The 15,674-nt window shown below is 55.7% G+C and overlaps 2 protein-coding genes across 4 annotated transcripts in view; both read right to left on the bottom strand.

Moving 5' to 3' along the window:
- Positions 1–2,455: 2,455 nt before the first annotated feature.
- LOC123823672 (cyclin P) lies at positions 2,456–9,162 on the bottom strand. The gene is made up of 8 exons (XM_045846631.1): positions 9,096–9,162; positions 6,436–6,470; positions 6,048–6,248; positions 4,605–4,694; positions 4,376–4,531; positions 3,642–3,800; positions 3,384–3,541; positions 2,456–2,645 (listed from the first exon to the last, which is right to left on the bottom strand). The coding sequence occupies exons 1-8, from the start codon at positions 9,160–9,162 to the stop codon at positions 2,480–2,482; spliced, it is 1,032 nt and encodes a 343-aa protein (XP_045702587.1). The 3' UTR covers positions 2,456–2,479.
- A 1,387-nt stretch (positions 9,163–10,549) lies between these two features.
- Positions 10,550–15,674, bottom strand: part of AKT2 (AKT serine/threonine kinase 2) — a 48,242-nt gene continuing 43,117 nt past the window's right edge. For all 3 annotated transcript variants that reach the window (XM_045846701.1, XM_045846703.1, XM_045846702.1), the window contains exons 9-14: positions 15,432–15,554; positions 14,184–14,312; positions 13,779–13,993; positions 13,213–13,300; positions 13,000–13,102; positions 10,550–12,188 (exon numbers count right to left, since the gene is read on the bottom strand). In XM_045846701.1, the coding sequence (XP_045702657.1) occupies positions 12,109–12,188; positions 13,000–13,102; positions 13,213–13,300; positions 13,779–13,993; positions 14,184–14,312; positions 15,432–15,554 (738 nt within the window). In that variant the 3' untranslated portion in view covers positions 10,550–12,108. The remainder of the gene's footprint in view (positions 12,189–12,999; positions 13,103–13,212; positions 13,301–13,778; positions 13,994–14,183; positions 14,313–15,431; positions 15,555–15,674) is intronic.

Here is a 15,674-nt window from a genome sequence, read left to right as displayed (position 1 = left end):
CTCAGTAAAATGGAAGGGACAATGATAGCAACTTTGAAACTCATTTGTTTATCTACGCAACAAATATTCACTGATATATTTTCTGTGCCCAGCTTTGGGGATGCTGGGACAGAGCAGGGAGGGAGGGAGGTAGCCTCGGGCCCTACCCTCATGGAGCCCCTAGTCCAGTGAGCAGATAGACCAGTAGCCAGTGACAGCCCAGAGTGGGCTAGCCTGGGAAGCTCAGGCAAAGTGGTCAGGGCAAGGCACAGGCAGAGAGGTCAAGCCCAGGATGGAGGACACACAACAGGCTCTGAGGGGCCAGGAGAGGCACCTTCCCTAGACTATAGTGGTGAGTGAAGGCTTCCTGGAGGAGGGGATAAGTCTATGAACAAGAGATCTGCTTCTTGCCCTCATTGAGCTCACTGAGTAGGAAACCAGTGGGAATGCAGGTATATGGCAGCCCAGAGTGAGCCGCTCAATCATAAGAGTACACAGAAAAGAACACATGTGAGAGGCTTTGGGGGAAATGAGGCTGAAGGAGGTGGCTGTCTGTCGACCCTTCTTAGCTACTCACTTAGCAGTGGAACCTTGGGCAAGCTCCTTGATATGCCTCCATCTTGTCTGCCTTCTGTGTAACATGGGGATAACAAGTGAGTTTACTTCAGAGTAGTCATAGGGACTGGATTATGTTCTGCAGATAAAGAACTTAGCACAGAGCCCTGGTCAGTGTGGTTCAGTGTATTGAGCACTGGTCTGCAAACCAAAGGGTCACAGGTTCGAATCCCAGTCAGGGCACATGCCTGGGTTATGGACCAGGTCCCCAGCAGGGGGTGTGCGAGAGGCAACCACACATTGATGTTTCTCTCCCTCTCTTTCTCCTTCCCTTCCCCTCTCTCTAAAAATAAACAAAATCTTAAAAATAAAAAAGAACTTAGCACAGGGCCTGGTACATACTGGGCAATTAACAACCCGTGTTTCTTATCATCATTGAGACTGTGAGAGAGGTAATCATAGTACTGAGTTCTGAGTCAGCATCCCTATATGGTTGTTGAATGAGTGAATGAATGAATCACTTTATATATTACCACCCCCACCCCCACAAGACCCTAGCTTGGCTCTTAGCCCCAAGAACTACGCTTGTATTGCCCCTGTCCCCTCTCCCTCCCACTGCACATCCCCCCAGGGAGGTCCCATGGTAGCCCCCACCTGACAGTCCCAATCCCGAACAGGGCACCTTCCATTCCAACAGCAGTATCTGATTTTATCTCTTATTGTACTTTGCTGAGGAAAGCTCTCCCCATTCCTAGCCCTACAACCTTGAACATCCTAGAACAGAAACTCCTCCTCCCTGCACATCCAAACCCTGGCTTGGTTAAGAATCTAATATTCCTGGGGATGAATTCCAGAGCAGTGAGGTCACCTTTCTGCATCTCAGGTGTGTTTTTAGTTAAAAATGTGGATATTTACCCTGGCTGGTGTGGCTCAGTGGATTGAGCTTCAGGCTGCTAAAGCAAAGAATTGGTGGTTCATTTCCCAGTCAGAGCACATGCCTGGCTTGCAGACCAGGTCCCCAGTAGGAGGTGCTCGAGGGGCAACCACACATTGATGTTTCTCTCCCCTTTTCCCTCCCTCCCCCTCTGTCTAAAAAGAAATCTTTTTAAAAAACATGGAGATTCATTAATTCATTAAAAATTTTTCTGAGCACCTACTAAATGGCTAGGTGCTAGGGACTCGGTAGAAACGAAGAGACCACTGTCCCTAACTCACAACCCTGCTAGGATGCAATGATGTCACTTTTGAAACACCTGCTAGGTGTCAGGCCATGTCCTAAAACATTGTGAATCTATTAATTTACAACCTTATTACAATGCAATGAGATGAAATAAATCAGATCTCATTTATCAAACTCTTGCTATCAAAGACCCGTAATGTCACACACTGGTGCAGGCCAGGATATGTGATATGTTGGGCTTATGCAACCATTTAAAAACATTGAATTAGTTGCCAAAATATGGAAGCAGAGATATTTATGGAATTGCAGGTTTTCAGGGTCACCTGAGCAAAATCCGAAAATCTGGCAAGATCGAAGTTGCCTTCATGACTGAAGCGGACATTCTCAGTTTCCCACAGTCCCCATCCCTCCCAGATTCTCCCCAACTCTGAGAGTGAGGGCCAACTGCATTTCAATTTTTCTGTCAGCTTCTGTCCATCTAGCTCCCGCAAGTGTTTGCGTTTGGGGGTCCCAGTTTGACCCAGCGGAGCCGCGCTTGCGGAAGCCAGCCAGTGCCCCTAGCGGAGGAGTCGGTAGTTTGCAACATTAAGGGACTTGGTAAAAACAGCCAATCAGAAGGATGACCAGAAAGTAACCAATAAAAAGCGAGAGTGGGACCGTAACTCGACCAATGAGGACAGAGAGCGCTCGGAATAAAAGAAACTCTTTTATTGAAGTGGGAGACAGACATAATACACGGAATCTTTTTTGCTGGGTTCTCAGGACTCAGGACAGCCGGGGCTGGATGTAGCGGAGCAGGCGGGCGGCAGCGAGGCTGGTACCCTGACGTTGAGGCCGAGCATACTTGAGGAAGATGGCAGCACAGCCTGGCGCGGGACCTCGGAGCGCGGCACGGACCATGCATAGCTCCAGCGGGCCCAGCTCCGAGGGGCTGCGGCGGGGAGATGGGGAAACTAAGGTGGACGCAAGGGGTAGTGGTGGAGATGACCCGTAGTTGGAGCTGGGGGCTCGAGGTCGAGAAGAGACACTGACTTGAGTCGCCGGAAACCGCCCGGGGGAGGGGTAGGTCAAACACGCGATCCACCATCCAGAGAGTGGCTGGAGGGGACCGGAGACAGGTAGACTCCCGATTCTCTCTGAAGGGCGTGGTTAGGGAGAGCCTGAGCTCTCGAGGAGGAAAGGAATAGGGCTGAGGATGAGCTGGCATCCAACTCTACCCCTTGGGCACAGGTTGGGATCAAAGACAATTCACCCTGTTCCTTGGTGGCTTGGTTAACAAGGAAGTGGGCATTCTAGCAGGCAAAGGGGCATCCCATTTGTGGTTAGAGGGAAGCTGGGGAACCCTAGCCTGGCAGACCTCTCATTCTCAACCCTGGAACGCAGTCAAAGCATCTTCTGGGCCTGGGGAGTTCCTGTATTCCACCCTGAAGAAGATTAAGGGTCCCCGAATCTGGGCAAATACCCCACTCTCAGACACTTTCAGAGAAAAGCAAATGGGACCCCCTCCAGCTAGGCAGAAACCCCATTCTCTCTCACACCCAGAAAAATCAAGTCTAGGCGTCATTGTCCCCTTCCTGCCCCACCCCCATTGTTTCTCACTCTCTGAGACAGTAAAGACAACTTCCAGGAAGGCAGATCCTGAAGCCATCACCCTCCCCTGTGGCCGTACCTATAAAGCGCCAGCTCTGGTCCAGAGCCAGAGCCCACCCCGTCGAGCACACGGTGCGCCAGACTCAGTGCAGCAGCTGCGCAGCGACCAGGCTCCCACCCAGCTGCCTCAGCCTCCAGCAGAGACAGCTCCAGGAAGTAGGTGGCAAGTAGCATCACCTGCCAAACATGGGGGAGGCCATCAGGCCACATCTCTACACCGCAGAGATCACCCCCCTAGCCGCACAAGCCCCCCCAGCTCCCCCCATCTCCACCTCACCTGGGGGTTGCTCCCTGCCAGCGCACCCAGTAGCTCCAGGCAGAGGAGTGGGCCTGGGTGGTGCAGCCGAAAATCCAAGCGGCTCAGAATGCGGCGCTCAGCTCGCAAAAGCTCGACCTGGGAGAAGGAGCCAGCACCCAGGAGGCAGAGGGAGGCAGGCTGTGGATTTGGGAAAAAGAGGAGGGGGTAGTCTTGGACTCTGGCTGTTATTCCCTGCCTTGAGTTCAGTTCTGTCCCCATCCTGGACCTCCGTTTTCTGTTCTGTAAAATGGGGCCATTGATTTGTTGTCTAGAACTCGTGGAAAACACAGACTGCAGTCAGAAACCCTAGCACTTCTCACTGTGTGACATGGACCTTCACGGAAGTGCTCTGAGACCCGGTTTCTTTATCTGTAAAACAGAGATATTGCTCCTACTTCACTAGACAGTTCTGAAAATGCACTGAGTTTACCCATGTTAACTGTAACTTCTCAACAAGGACTATAACTACTGTAACTATATTACTGAGTCCAAGTCCCAACTGCTTGACTTTGGGCAGATGTCTTCCTCTCTCTGGGCTTCAGTCTCCTCCAATGTTAAAGGGCCACACTGCCAGCCCCGACCTCATCGGATCTGCTGGGATTCCAAGACAAGAAGTGTTCACTGGGCGCGATGCTTGGCACAAAGTAGACGTTTGACCTGTGACTGCAACGAGTAGAAAGGGGTCCACCCTCCCAGCCCCACCCCGGAAGTACCTCGGGAAGCACACACTCTTCCATTTTGCAAGCTAGGAACAGGCAGGCCATGCCCAGCAACTGAAGGCGGTGGAGGCGCACCCGGCCTGACCGCAGGTAGGAATCGAGCAGGTGCACAGCCAGGTAGAGCGTGTCCCCCGCCAGACCCAGGTACTCCTAGGGAGGGGCATAAGTGACAACCAGGCTTCGATGCAGGCCCAGCCCCGCCCCATTCCCGGTACGTACGTACGTGCACCTGGACCAGCCAGTCCACCACTAGCGCTCGCATCTCCGGGGTCACAGTGCAGGGCAGGGCCCTCTGGGGCAGCACGCGGCACACCTGGGGTTAGGTAGGGAGTGCCTCACTCTCCACACCTGTGCATCAGCCTCTCTCCTGAACTCCAGCCCTGGGTGAGGCAGCCTCATCGCCCCACTTGGAGGAGGCACGATGCCACACCCAAACTGGCCTCCGTGTAACCATCCAGATCCCAAGACTACTCTCTTCTGGATGTTTCCCTATCCACCTGTCCGGCCTGCAGCCCCCATGGCCACAGGGCCTCCTGAGCATCTCCCCCTGGGTTCCCACCACTTCTCAATTCATCCTCCTCAGAGCACCCTGAAGGGTCTCTCTAAAGCACAAACCTTTGGAACTCCCCAGCTTAAAACACTTGTGAGGCTTCCGGTACCCTCAGGAGAAAATCTGATTCCTCTCAGACTCTCTTAGGCCCTGCTCCTGCTCCCACATCACCTCCTTCCTCTCCCCACACTCCAGCTGCCTCAGCCTTCTTTGGGCCCTGGGCTCTGCCAAGCTTATCCCTACCTCAGGGCCTGCGCATGCATATATGTACTGTTCCCTGCACCTGAAATGGTCCATCCCCTGCTCCTCGCATTGCTGACTTCTGTCATTCAAGTCTCAGCTAAAATTTCCTGCACTTTTCCCATACTCCTCCCTATCCCTCAAAGCATTTCCAGTCTGGAGATAGCTCGAGTTTCCTTGTGTTTTGTCTGTCTGACCCACTAGGCTCCCAGTGCCAGAAGGGCAGGGATTTCTGTCCAAATCCCAGCTGTATCTCAGTTCCTAACAGAGATCCTGGCCCAGGAGAGATGTTTGCAAGAATGTGTGTTAAATAAATTCGTTGCTTGAGTGTTTCTTCCGACAGCACCTGTCTCAGACAGATGTCTGAGGACTCCCACTGCCTGTGTTTTGGTCTTTATGGCCCTTATGAAGTTGTCAGCTGCATTTGCTTGCTTGTCTTCCACAATGAATTCAGACTGCCTGTATTGTTCATCACAGCATCCCCAATGCCTAGGGCATGCTCAAAAACGTTTGTTAAGTTTACTTGGACACTCTATAAATCTTTTAAGGTGCAGGGAGGACAGGGGGGAAAACATTGTTGATAATTCGCTAAATATTTGTTAAACGAATAAATGTGAGAGACAAGTATGAGGGGCTCTGATATACCAAAGGGGGGGGGGGCTGCAAACAGCCTGGGAGGGTGGGAAAGGGCATTCAAGGGTAACTGCAGGAAAAACCAACCCATAAACTTGGAGCAGGGCTGAGGCTGACGGGGAAGGAGTTCCGAAATGCCCGTGGGGCTGGCTCTGGGTGAGCAGGGAAGCCCTGGCCTCAGCCAACTTGCCCCCCTCTGCTACCCTCAGGGGATCTCTCCGGGGGGCGGGGGGGGGCCCTCACCATGACCTCCGCAAAGATGTCCCCAGCGTACTCGCGTTCTCCATGCAGCCCCAGAGCGCTCAGCGCCTCCTCCAGCCCCGGCGGTGTGCACGGCCCCGGGGGCCTTTCCAGGGGTCTTGGGGAGGCGCTCTTGCTCGCAGGGACGTCGTCGGGGACTGGGGCGCTCGCAGGCCTTGAGTCGAGGGAGACTGCCGGAATCTGCTGGGGAGAGGGGCCGGAGTCAGAACCTGGAGGAGCCGAGAGTGAGACCCCGGCTCCTGCAGCTCACCAGCATCCTTCAAGCTGGCGTTGGGGTCAAAACCGAGAGCCCACCTCTTCCGCTGGAGCCAGGACTCGGCGAACGGCACTTTAAAAGAGCCTGGGCGCATGCGCGCTGAGCATGACTCACCTGGGCAGATGGGCAGGTGCGCGGGCACGAGAGTACTTACAAGGCCGGCTCTGCCCTGTCCAGACCCTCAGGTCAGGCAGCTGGACTCCACCCCCTCGTCCTGCTACTTACTACGTGACGAGAAGCAGCCCTTCGGGGCCTCATGTCCCTCAGCTCTGCAGAGGGAATTTATTTCAAAACCTAGCTGATAGAGTAGTCCTGAGGATTTTACAAGATTGTGTTTAAGTGGCCAGCACAGGGCTTAACACAGTCTAAGCTCAGGTCGTAGAAGCTACAAGTCATTTCATAACTTAAAGGCCTCTGTGTTCTGTGCAGTGGGAATTTGGGGGTGAGCAAATCCCCTGTGGCTGCTGCCTTTAGGCCCAGAGCTGCGCCGGTAATGCGGCCAAGGCACCAGCGCTTGGACGTGTCTGGAGTGCAGCGGCTCCCCACTGGTCCCCCTGTTCCCATCCGCTACAGCAGTGGTCCCCAGCCTTTTTGACACCCTGGACCGGTTTCGTGGAAGACCATTTTTCCACGGTCCGGGGGGAGGGAGTTGGGGACAGGAGGCGGAGCTCAGGCGCTAACGGGAGCGAAGTTTTGCTCGCTTGCCCGCGCTCACCTCCTGCTCTGCGGCCTGACTCCTAACAGGCCACGACCCGTACCGGTCTGCCACCGGGGGACTGGGGACCCCTGCCCTACTGTCTGTTCCCCACATACTCCCAGGAGGGATCCTGTGCACACCTAGTAAGTCAGATCGCACTTGGCCTCTGCTCAGAACACCGTGGCTGCCAACCCCCACAAAGTGCAAGTCCACAAGGATGTGTATTACCTTCCCACCCCGACGCCCCCCCCCCCGCGAAAACACCCCCGTGAGCCATCTCCTCTCCCAGTCTTCCCCACCCCTTCCCCTCTCACAGCACTGGCCGCCAGGGTTCCTCCTCACCCCCACCAGGCATGCTCCTACCTCAGGGCCTGAAATGCTCCTCAGAGAGCCCTCCCTTTAAGGTGTTTACTCGGATATTACCCTCCCTGTGAGACGAGCCATCCTGAGCACTTCCTGTCTGTCCCACGCTCTGCGATTACTCTCTCCTTAGTCCTCAGCTGCCCGTTGTCTCCCTCCCGACTGGAATGTCAACCCCACTAGGGCAGGGCTTGTCTGCCAGTTTTTGGTTGCTGTACCCCCAGTGCCTAGAACAGGGCTGGGCACATAGTACTCAAGTAAATATTCGAGTGAAGAAGTGGAAGGCTGGTTTTGTAATTTAGATATAGTGGTCTCAAAGGACGTCTCTGAGGTGATGCTGCAGCTGAAACCTGAGAGAGGAGGAGCCAGGAAAGCAAAGACAAGGGAGAATATCCCAAGTGACGGGAACAGGCTGACTGAGCGAAGGCCCTGGGGCAGGAAAGAGCTGGCTATTTCAGACACCGAGAGGTCAGTGAGACTGGCGAAGTGAGCAGTGTGAGATGCTGGACCAGTGGCTTCCTGTCGCACTTACAGTAAAACCAAACTCCTTACCACAAGGTCCCATTGGCCCACTGTTGCCCCTCTAACCTCATTTCCTTCCTCTCCCCCCCACCCTCACTCCACTCGAGACACCTTGTCCTCTTCATTGTCCCTAAGCACATCCGGCACCTGTCTGGCTCAAGGCCTTTGCACTTGCTGCCCCTTTCCACAAGCACTAGGTGAGAACCTGGGTGTTTACATTCTCTGAGCACCTCTACTCAAGATCCTAACTCTGAAGAGTGACTCACGGTGGAGGCCTGATAGACACCCCTTCAACCAAGGGACCAGTCACCACCGCCAAGGGGATGTTTGGGATCCTCCCGGTAAGCTGAACTGAGGGCACATCGTTTCTGGGAATTTCTGCCAAAAATAGCTTGACTACAGCCACAAGGAAACATCAGACAATACCTGAGGGGCATTCTGCTAAATAACTGCCCTGTAAGCTTCAAACCCAACAACTGAGCTCAGCAGTGAGCCTGGGCTGAATGGCTAGCCAGGAAGTTTTTTCTTCTGTCCATAAGGATGCTGGTGTGACCATTATAAAATCTGATCGTCTGGGAAGAGCAGATCTGTTTCAGTGTTAACTTCCTGACCTTGATCACTGGACTGTGGTTCAGTAAGAGACTGTTCTCATTATAGCACCGACAGATAAATAGGGAGAGGGGAGGGAATAAAGTAAATGTAAAACATCACGAGGAACATGCCTGAAGGGGAGATGAGAATTATTTGTGCTTTTTAAAATAAAAAATGTAGATGAAAAGTGGCAGAGATAGTACAGAGTGCTCATGTGCCACCCACCCAATTTCCTCCACTTGCACCTTACACACTAGTGTGGTGTGACGATGTGTCAGTTTCGTGAGCCAAAAGAAATTCAGGTCCGTGCTTTACTCAGATTTCCTTTTTACCTGATGCCTTCTCTAACCCAGGACCCCATTCAGGACACACTACTCAGCCTTCTCATCTCCTAAGATTCTTCCTGGCTGTAACGTACTTTCTCAGGCTTTTCTAGTTTTGAGCAACCTTGACAGCTTTGAGAATTCACAGGCCAGTATTTCGTAGAACATCCTTCAGCTGGGGTTTGCCTTGTCTGTGTTCTTCCTTTGACTGGGGGGACGTTCTGGGGAGGAAGGCCACAGAAATCAAGTGCCACTGTAAGTGCATCGAATCAGACACGTACGGCCTACGTGACTGGCACCGCTGACCCCAACCTTGGAGCAGCTGGAAAGCATGACAGCCATGTCCATGAGGCGTTCCCCAAAGCACAGTGGCTAAAAGAGGATCTTTTTTAGCAATGAGTGCGCACACCTTCTGAAAGCACGCAGGATGGCAGAAGTGTGGGTAAGACATGGCCACAGAGCGCCCAGGCGCTTGGCACCATTACGTGGGAGGGAAGAGCTGTGCGGAAAAAGGAGGCACCGGCCTTCTAATGCCGCTGCATCCCTTTGCAGAGCAGAAACGTGAGTGACAAAATCAGCGCCCTCAGCCTGGGAGCTGGGTGACTTACTTTCTTGTGCATGTTTTTGCTTGCATTACTCTTTAAATGCACATACACATGCACACGCACACCCCTTGTGACATTTTCCACGTTCACTTGACAAAAAACAGATCACTCGAAAATTTTTTAATTGGTAAAATTTATTAAAACTCTTCCACCTAAAACTCTGTCTGGGAAAAGTTCAACAGAAGTAAGAGTCACCACTGCAAGACGGACATAGCGTCCGACGGGGAAGCAGGTGGCTCACCTGCAGGAGCCCATCAGGAACTCGGGCCACAGCCTGTGGGCTGCACCTAGAGGCGAGAGTGAAAGGCTTTCCTTTACAGACCTCTCTGCTGTTTTTCTGATTATAACCAGAACCTACTTTCGTAATTAAGAAATAATAATGTCCACATAAAATTAGGGAAAAAATCAGAATTCCTTAAGTCTTGGCTGCAGGTAACACAGGTGTTTATGAACTGGATTCAACTTCTCTGCTACCATCACTGAAGATCTCAAAAACTCCATGCCTTGGCTTCTGGCAAAATTGGGTACTAAATGCACTGATGTGCAGCAGCAACCCGGCTCCCCAGGTCCGGGAGGAGTAATTCAAGCAAGGGAACAGCCTGCCAGAGGGCTCCCAGAGCTGTGAAGGCTGTGACCCAACCTGAGGTGTTCCCAGCTGACAGCCACAAATCCCACTGACACACCAAGAAATCTGTATGGGTATGGGGGCGCTCCCCAGTTTAGCATAAATGGGGGGAGGGGGGTGAGCAGGCAATGCCTGCTCTAGGGCTCAAACACCATGGAAAATGAATGCGCTTACCCTCACACCCCCACCCTGCCACCCAACCCCGCCACCCCTGACCCTCCACTGCACCCCTTTTACCTAAGCAGCTTCTGAGGGCCTGGGATGGTCTCTGTCCACTGAGTCCACCCCCAATGCAGGCCCGGGGAGTTTCCCAAATGCTTCAGCAGCTTCCACCCCCAGGCACCCCCCTTCTCTAGCCTGAGCTTGACAACACCGCCACCTAAGAAGGCTTCTCGGCCTCAACGGCTTGAAAGGCCCTACCTAACAGAGCAACGGGACCAGGAGGTGGCGGGTACCTGTACCTGGGGCTGGACTCCATAAGCAAGGAAAGGCCCTGGGTGGTGGGCCTGGTCTGAAATGAGTCTTTATTGCTTGTACCGTACAAATATGAGGAACGGGGAAGGGCTGGTTGGGAAGAGAACTATCAGATAAATGACATACACACACAAAAAGGAAGAGATCTCCCACCCTCCCCAAACCAACCCCACCCTAGCCCACCCCACCCCAGCTGTCTCTCTGTGAACTATCTACAGGAGGGGGGTGGGGCTATCAAAACCACAAAAACTACATTCCAAATACCCAGAGATGTTGGTGGGGAGGGTGGGGGAACAGGCAGCAAGTGGACCTCAGGTGTGGCTCCCTGGCTAGGCCAGCACCCCTCCCCCGGGGATGAAAGGCTAGGGTCAGGGCCAGGGGCCCAAGCCCACACACACACCACACACACACCACACACATGAGGCCTGGACATGACCCCCCACACACATACCCAACACACGTACATACACACACATAACCTGGCGCATCTGTGTCAGACGCACAAGGACGCTCACACACAGTCCAAGGCACACACGCACTCGAGTGCCCACAGCACTGACACACTCACCTTAAGGCTGCAGAACATGGGGCTGGGAAAGAGGGGGTGGTGGCCTGAAGCCTCTCTTTGCAGAGGTCCCCACCCCAGTATGTACCAGACACCCTTCCGCACCCCCTCCTCAACCCAAGTCCTCAGGGCCCAACACTGTCTCGGTGCAAGATGTGTAACAGCCGAGGCTGGGGCCCCTTGGCCCCAGGCAGAGAGAAGGGGCGATCCCAGCCCCCATCCTGGGGGGGACCAGGGCCAGGCCCAGGGCCCAGTGCCCAGCGGGTGGTATGGCCAGCTGGAAGGAAGCCCTGGTAAGGCACCGGGCTGGGGGGCAGGGAGGCTAGCCCCAGAAATGTTCCTCCTGCCTCATCCACAGGGTAAGGAGAGCAGCATGGGGCACAGGAAGGCAGTACCTATCCCTTGGCCCCTCCAGGTTCCCCACCAGGTAACTGACCCCAGCTTCTCGAGGGAGCTCTAACCTCTGCTCCCACAGCTCCCACGGCCCCGCCTGGCCCTGTACATTATTGCTTTTCTGCCCCTGTGTGAGGAGGGGGCTGGACTGTCCCCTTGCCAGGCCACTTGGAGCCTGATGACAGGCATGGAAGGAACCCCAGGTGCTGTCCACTCTCTGGGGGTGGCACAGTGCAGAGGCAGGTAGCTGTGGGCACCTGGCTAGAAATTCAGGCAGGCCCCCGACTCCACCTTTGCTCCCCACTGGGGCTTGTTGATTAAAAACCAAAATCTTCCCAACTGCCCAAAGGCCTGGTCCTGGGGCAGGCCAGGGAGTCTCCCCAGTCCTGATCTGGGCACGAAGGTGAGAGCAGGCCAGGACTCTGGCAGCAGGGCCGCTGGGTCCGCTGAGGGGAGTTTGGCAGAGGACTGAAGAAAAAAACTGGAAATGGGGTTGCAGGGATAAGGGAAGGAGATGCAAACAAAAAAGGCAAAATAAACAGTTAAAAAAAAAAAGGACAAAGTCCCCCCGGGCGGTGATGGCAGCCATGAGTGTCCCGTGGTAGCGGCAGCGGGCGTGTGGGCATCGCTGCTCACTCTCGGATGCTGGCTGAGTAGGAGAACTGGGGGAAGTGAGTCCGCTGGTCCAGGTCGAGCGAGCCCAAGCTGTCATCTGCAGGGGCCAGTGGAGGTGGATTGGGGAGAGCAGGACTGCAGAGGGCCCAGCACCCTGCCCAGACTCCCGGGGTGGGGGTGGCAGAGGGGAACCAGATCCCTCTGGCCCCATTCCTGGCCTCCCTGGCCACCACTCCTACCCCCAACCATCTTTCCTCCACACACAGCCAAGGGTCTTTCTAAAGACCCTTGGGACAGGGACCCTGTCCCTCCTGTGCACAGAACCCTCCCCTGGCTCCCCACAGAGCACCTCCCCACTCCTTCCTGCCCTCTCCCCTCCACATGCCATTCTTTTTGCCAGGACTGTCTCAGCTGCCACGTCTCCATGCTCCCCCCTCCTCCAGGAAGCTCTCCCTGACCTGCAAGCCCAGTCAGGCATTTCCTCTGGGATTCCCCAGTGCCTGTCGTATACCTAGCCCTGACTGCTCTGGGCTGTCCCCCCACCTGGACTGGGAGCTCCCTGAGAGCAGGGCCCAGGACTGCCTCCATCGCTGCTGTCTCCAGCACAGCCCGGCACTGGCGGGTGGGTAAACAGCTACAGTCAATGAACTAACCCAGCTCCAGAGACCCAGGCGGGTGGGGACTACAACCATGGATCTGTCACCTCAGCACTGGCAACTCCCCAAGTGTCTCCTGCCCAGACTTTTGTCTGCGGCACTGGACTATGCTATACCCAATGGCTTTTGGTGACCATCACTGGGTCGGTCCACAGATGACTAACAGCAAAACCCCTGCAAGCTTAACTGGGTCAGGGGCAGACCCCTTCCATGCCCACCAGGCCCATGGGGTTCAGGTCCTCAGACACTCACAGCGGTCCGGGGGTGTGATGGTGATGGACTGGGCAGTGAACTCGTCGTCGAAGTACCTTGTGTCAACCTCAGACGTGACCTGAGGTTTGAAGGGCGGCGGGAGCTGTGAAGGAGAGGAACCCAGGCTCAGGACCCTGAGAACAGGAGGCTTTGGCCAAGGTCACCCACCAGGGGCCAGGCTCCTCCTGGGAGCAGGTGGGTGGTGGCACTCACCTTCTTCTGTACCACGTCCTGCCAGTTGATGCTGAGGAAGAACCTGTGCTCCATGACCTCCTTGGCATCACTGGGCCCCCCGCCGAGCCTGGGCAGAGATGGCCGTGAGCACCCGCCTCCCGGGGCAGCCAGTTCAGGAGACACTCTCAGTGCAGGCCTGGGCCTGACGTGCATGCCCTGAACAACCTTCAGTGCCCTGTCCTGGCCGCAGACCAACACTCACAGGGAAGAGTGAGGCAGGGAGGGAGCTCAGCGCCCAGGGCCAGGGCTGGGAGCCCGCAACCTGGCCCCTAGCCCACAACGCGGACTGAGAGGGCTGGTGGCCACCTCACATCCTGGCTCTGCCACAGATGACTGTGCCACGCCAGGCCAGGGCAGGGCTGCCCTGTTCCTCAGTGCCCCTGTTAAGCGCTCCCTAAGTGCCAGCTGTGGGCCCTAGCAGAGGCTGCGTGGGGACTGTATACTACGTCCACTGGCAGGGGTGCCTGTGGACGCTGCTCCTCCGGGCCGCAGGGACAGTGGCAGCAGGCAGCACAGGGCAGGGCAGGGCAGGTGTCGGCCCTCACCTCTGCTTGGGGTCCTTCTTAAGCAGCCCAGCAAGCAGGGACTTGGCCTCGGGGCTGAGCGTGCGTGGGAAGCGGATCTCCTCCATGAGGATGAGTTCGAAGAGGCGCTCGTGGTCCTGGTTGTAGAAGGGCAGGCGGCCGCACATCATCTCGTACATGACCACGCCCAGCCCCCACCAGTCCACGGCCCGGCCATAGTCGTTGTCCTCCAGCACCTGGCGGGGAGGGGCAATGAGGGGCCAGGCCAACACCCTGGGGCTTGGGCTGACAGACCTGGGGGGGACAAGGCCCCGCCTGGGGCTGGGGAGGGCGATCTAAGGAACTGGAGCCTGGTCCTCAGAGTCTGGGCTGGGGAAACACACAGTCCCAGGGCCCCGCCTCCCTCGGCATCACAGCCCCAGACACCTCAGGCGCCAGATACTCGGGAGTCCCACAGAAGGTTTTCATGGTGGCCCCGTCACTGATGCCCTCTTTGCACAGGCCAAAGTCAGTGATCTTGATGTGGCCATCTTTGTCCAACATGAGGTTTTCCAGCTGTAGGAACAGTCAGCGTATCAGGGCCCTGCCCTCCTAGGCCTTCCTGCCACCCCATGTGGCCGCCAGCCCTGTCCTGCAGGGTCCTGTGGCAGCAGCTGTCAGACCAGGGGGTCCAGGCTGAGCCACGGGGCAGACCGCACCACACACCGAAGCCCTCACTCCCTGAGCCTGCATGCCTCCCCAGGCCCCGGCTGCCCCTCGGAGCTGGGAAAAAGGCAGGGCAGAGAGAGATGGCACCCGGTCCTGCCCCAGCCTGCCTCCCACCGTGGGCTGCAGTTTTCAACTTCAGACGTGAGGGCTATTATCTTTCTTTCTCTTACTTTTTCCTAAACTTCACACCAACGGGCTGTTTAGTGAGTCTCTGTAGAACCTCTCCCAGGTCAAGACAGAACATTTCCAGGCCCTTAGATCCCCCATGTGCCCTTTCCCTGTTAGTAACTACCTCCCTGCTCTGGACAGAGAAGTAACTTTACTTTCTTGCTCTTTTTTGCAGTCCCCTGCCCCCACAACACACACATCTGTAAATACTACAGGTTTGTCCTGCCTGTGACTTTTCACCTCAACATCAGCCTGTAAGATGCGTCCATGCTGCTGCATGTGCCTGGAATTTGTTCTCTTTAATGGCTGTGAAGAGTCCCAGTGTGCGAACACAGCACGTGGATTTTATCTACTCTCTGACAACAGATACTTGGGTCCCTCTCCATCTGGGGTTAGTGTGGACAGTGCTGCCAGGAGGGTGTGTCCACATTCCCAGGTGCACACAGGTACCTGTTGCTGGGGTGCCCACGCCTAGGGCACAGGGCTGACTTGCCGTGTACGCACATGGCCAGTGCCGGTGGATTCTGCAAAATGTCTTCTAAAGTGTCTGTGCCAATTGCACCCTCTGGCGGCACAGGAGTGCTCGCTCACTAGAGGCTCAGAAGGGACCTCACATGGGGCTGCTTGCTGAGGAGCACCACCTGGGGCCGGAGCAGGAGGGTTTGAGCCCCAGAGGAACCTGGCATAAGCGCGTGAACAAACCCTCCCCGGAGGCGGCAGCTCGGCTCCCTGGTGTGCATCCTTCGTGTACACCATGGACCAGCCCGGGCCCTCGCCAGGGAGCGATGGCGCACTCACCTTGATGTCCCGGTACACCACGTCCCTTGAGTGCAGGTACTCCAGGGCCGAGACGATCTCTGCGCCATAGAAGCGGGCCCTCTCCTCTGTGAAGACCCGCTCCCGGGACAGGTGGAAGAACAGCTGCCAGCAGAGGGAAGGAGGGGACGTCAGACTCCTGGCCCAGAGGAGGGAAGACAGACCCTGCCTGGCGGCCCAGTGACAACATCACACCTACTCCATGAACCAATGAGAGACAGCTAG

This window comes from Phyllostomus hastatus, unplaced genomic scaffold, assembly GCF_019186645.2.
Source record: "Phyllostomus hastatus isolate PE091 unplaced genomic scaffold, TTU_PhHast_1.1 phas_contig_5, whole genome shotgun sequence".
NCBI classification, from domain to species: Eukaryota; Metazoa; Chordata; class Mammalia; order Chiroptera; family Phyllostomidae; genus Phyllostomus; species Phyllostomus hastatus.
Note: the sequence above shows the minus strand (reverse complement) of the source record. Positions and strands in the feature narration are given on the sequence as shown.

Coding starts and splice junctions, on each gene's coding strand:
- LOC123823672 (XM_045846631.1), bottom strand. CDS start 9,162: ATGGACATGGCTGTCATGCTTTCCAGCTGCTCCAAGGTTGGGGTCAGC. Junction 4,532..4,604: donor ACTGGCTGGTCCAGGTGCAC/GTACGTACGTAC, acceptor GCCCCTCCCTAG/GAGTACCTGGGTCTGGCGGG. Junction 2,646..3,383: donor CCAGAGCTGGCGCTTTATAG/GTACGGCCACAG, acceptor TCCCCGCCGCAG/CCCCTCGGAGCTGGGCCCGC.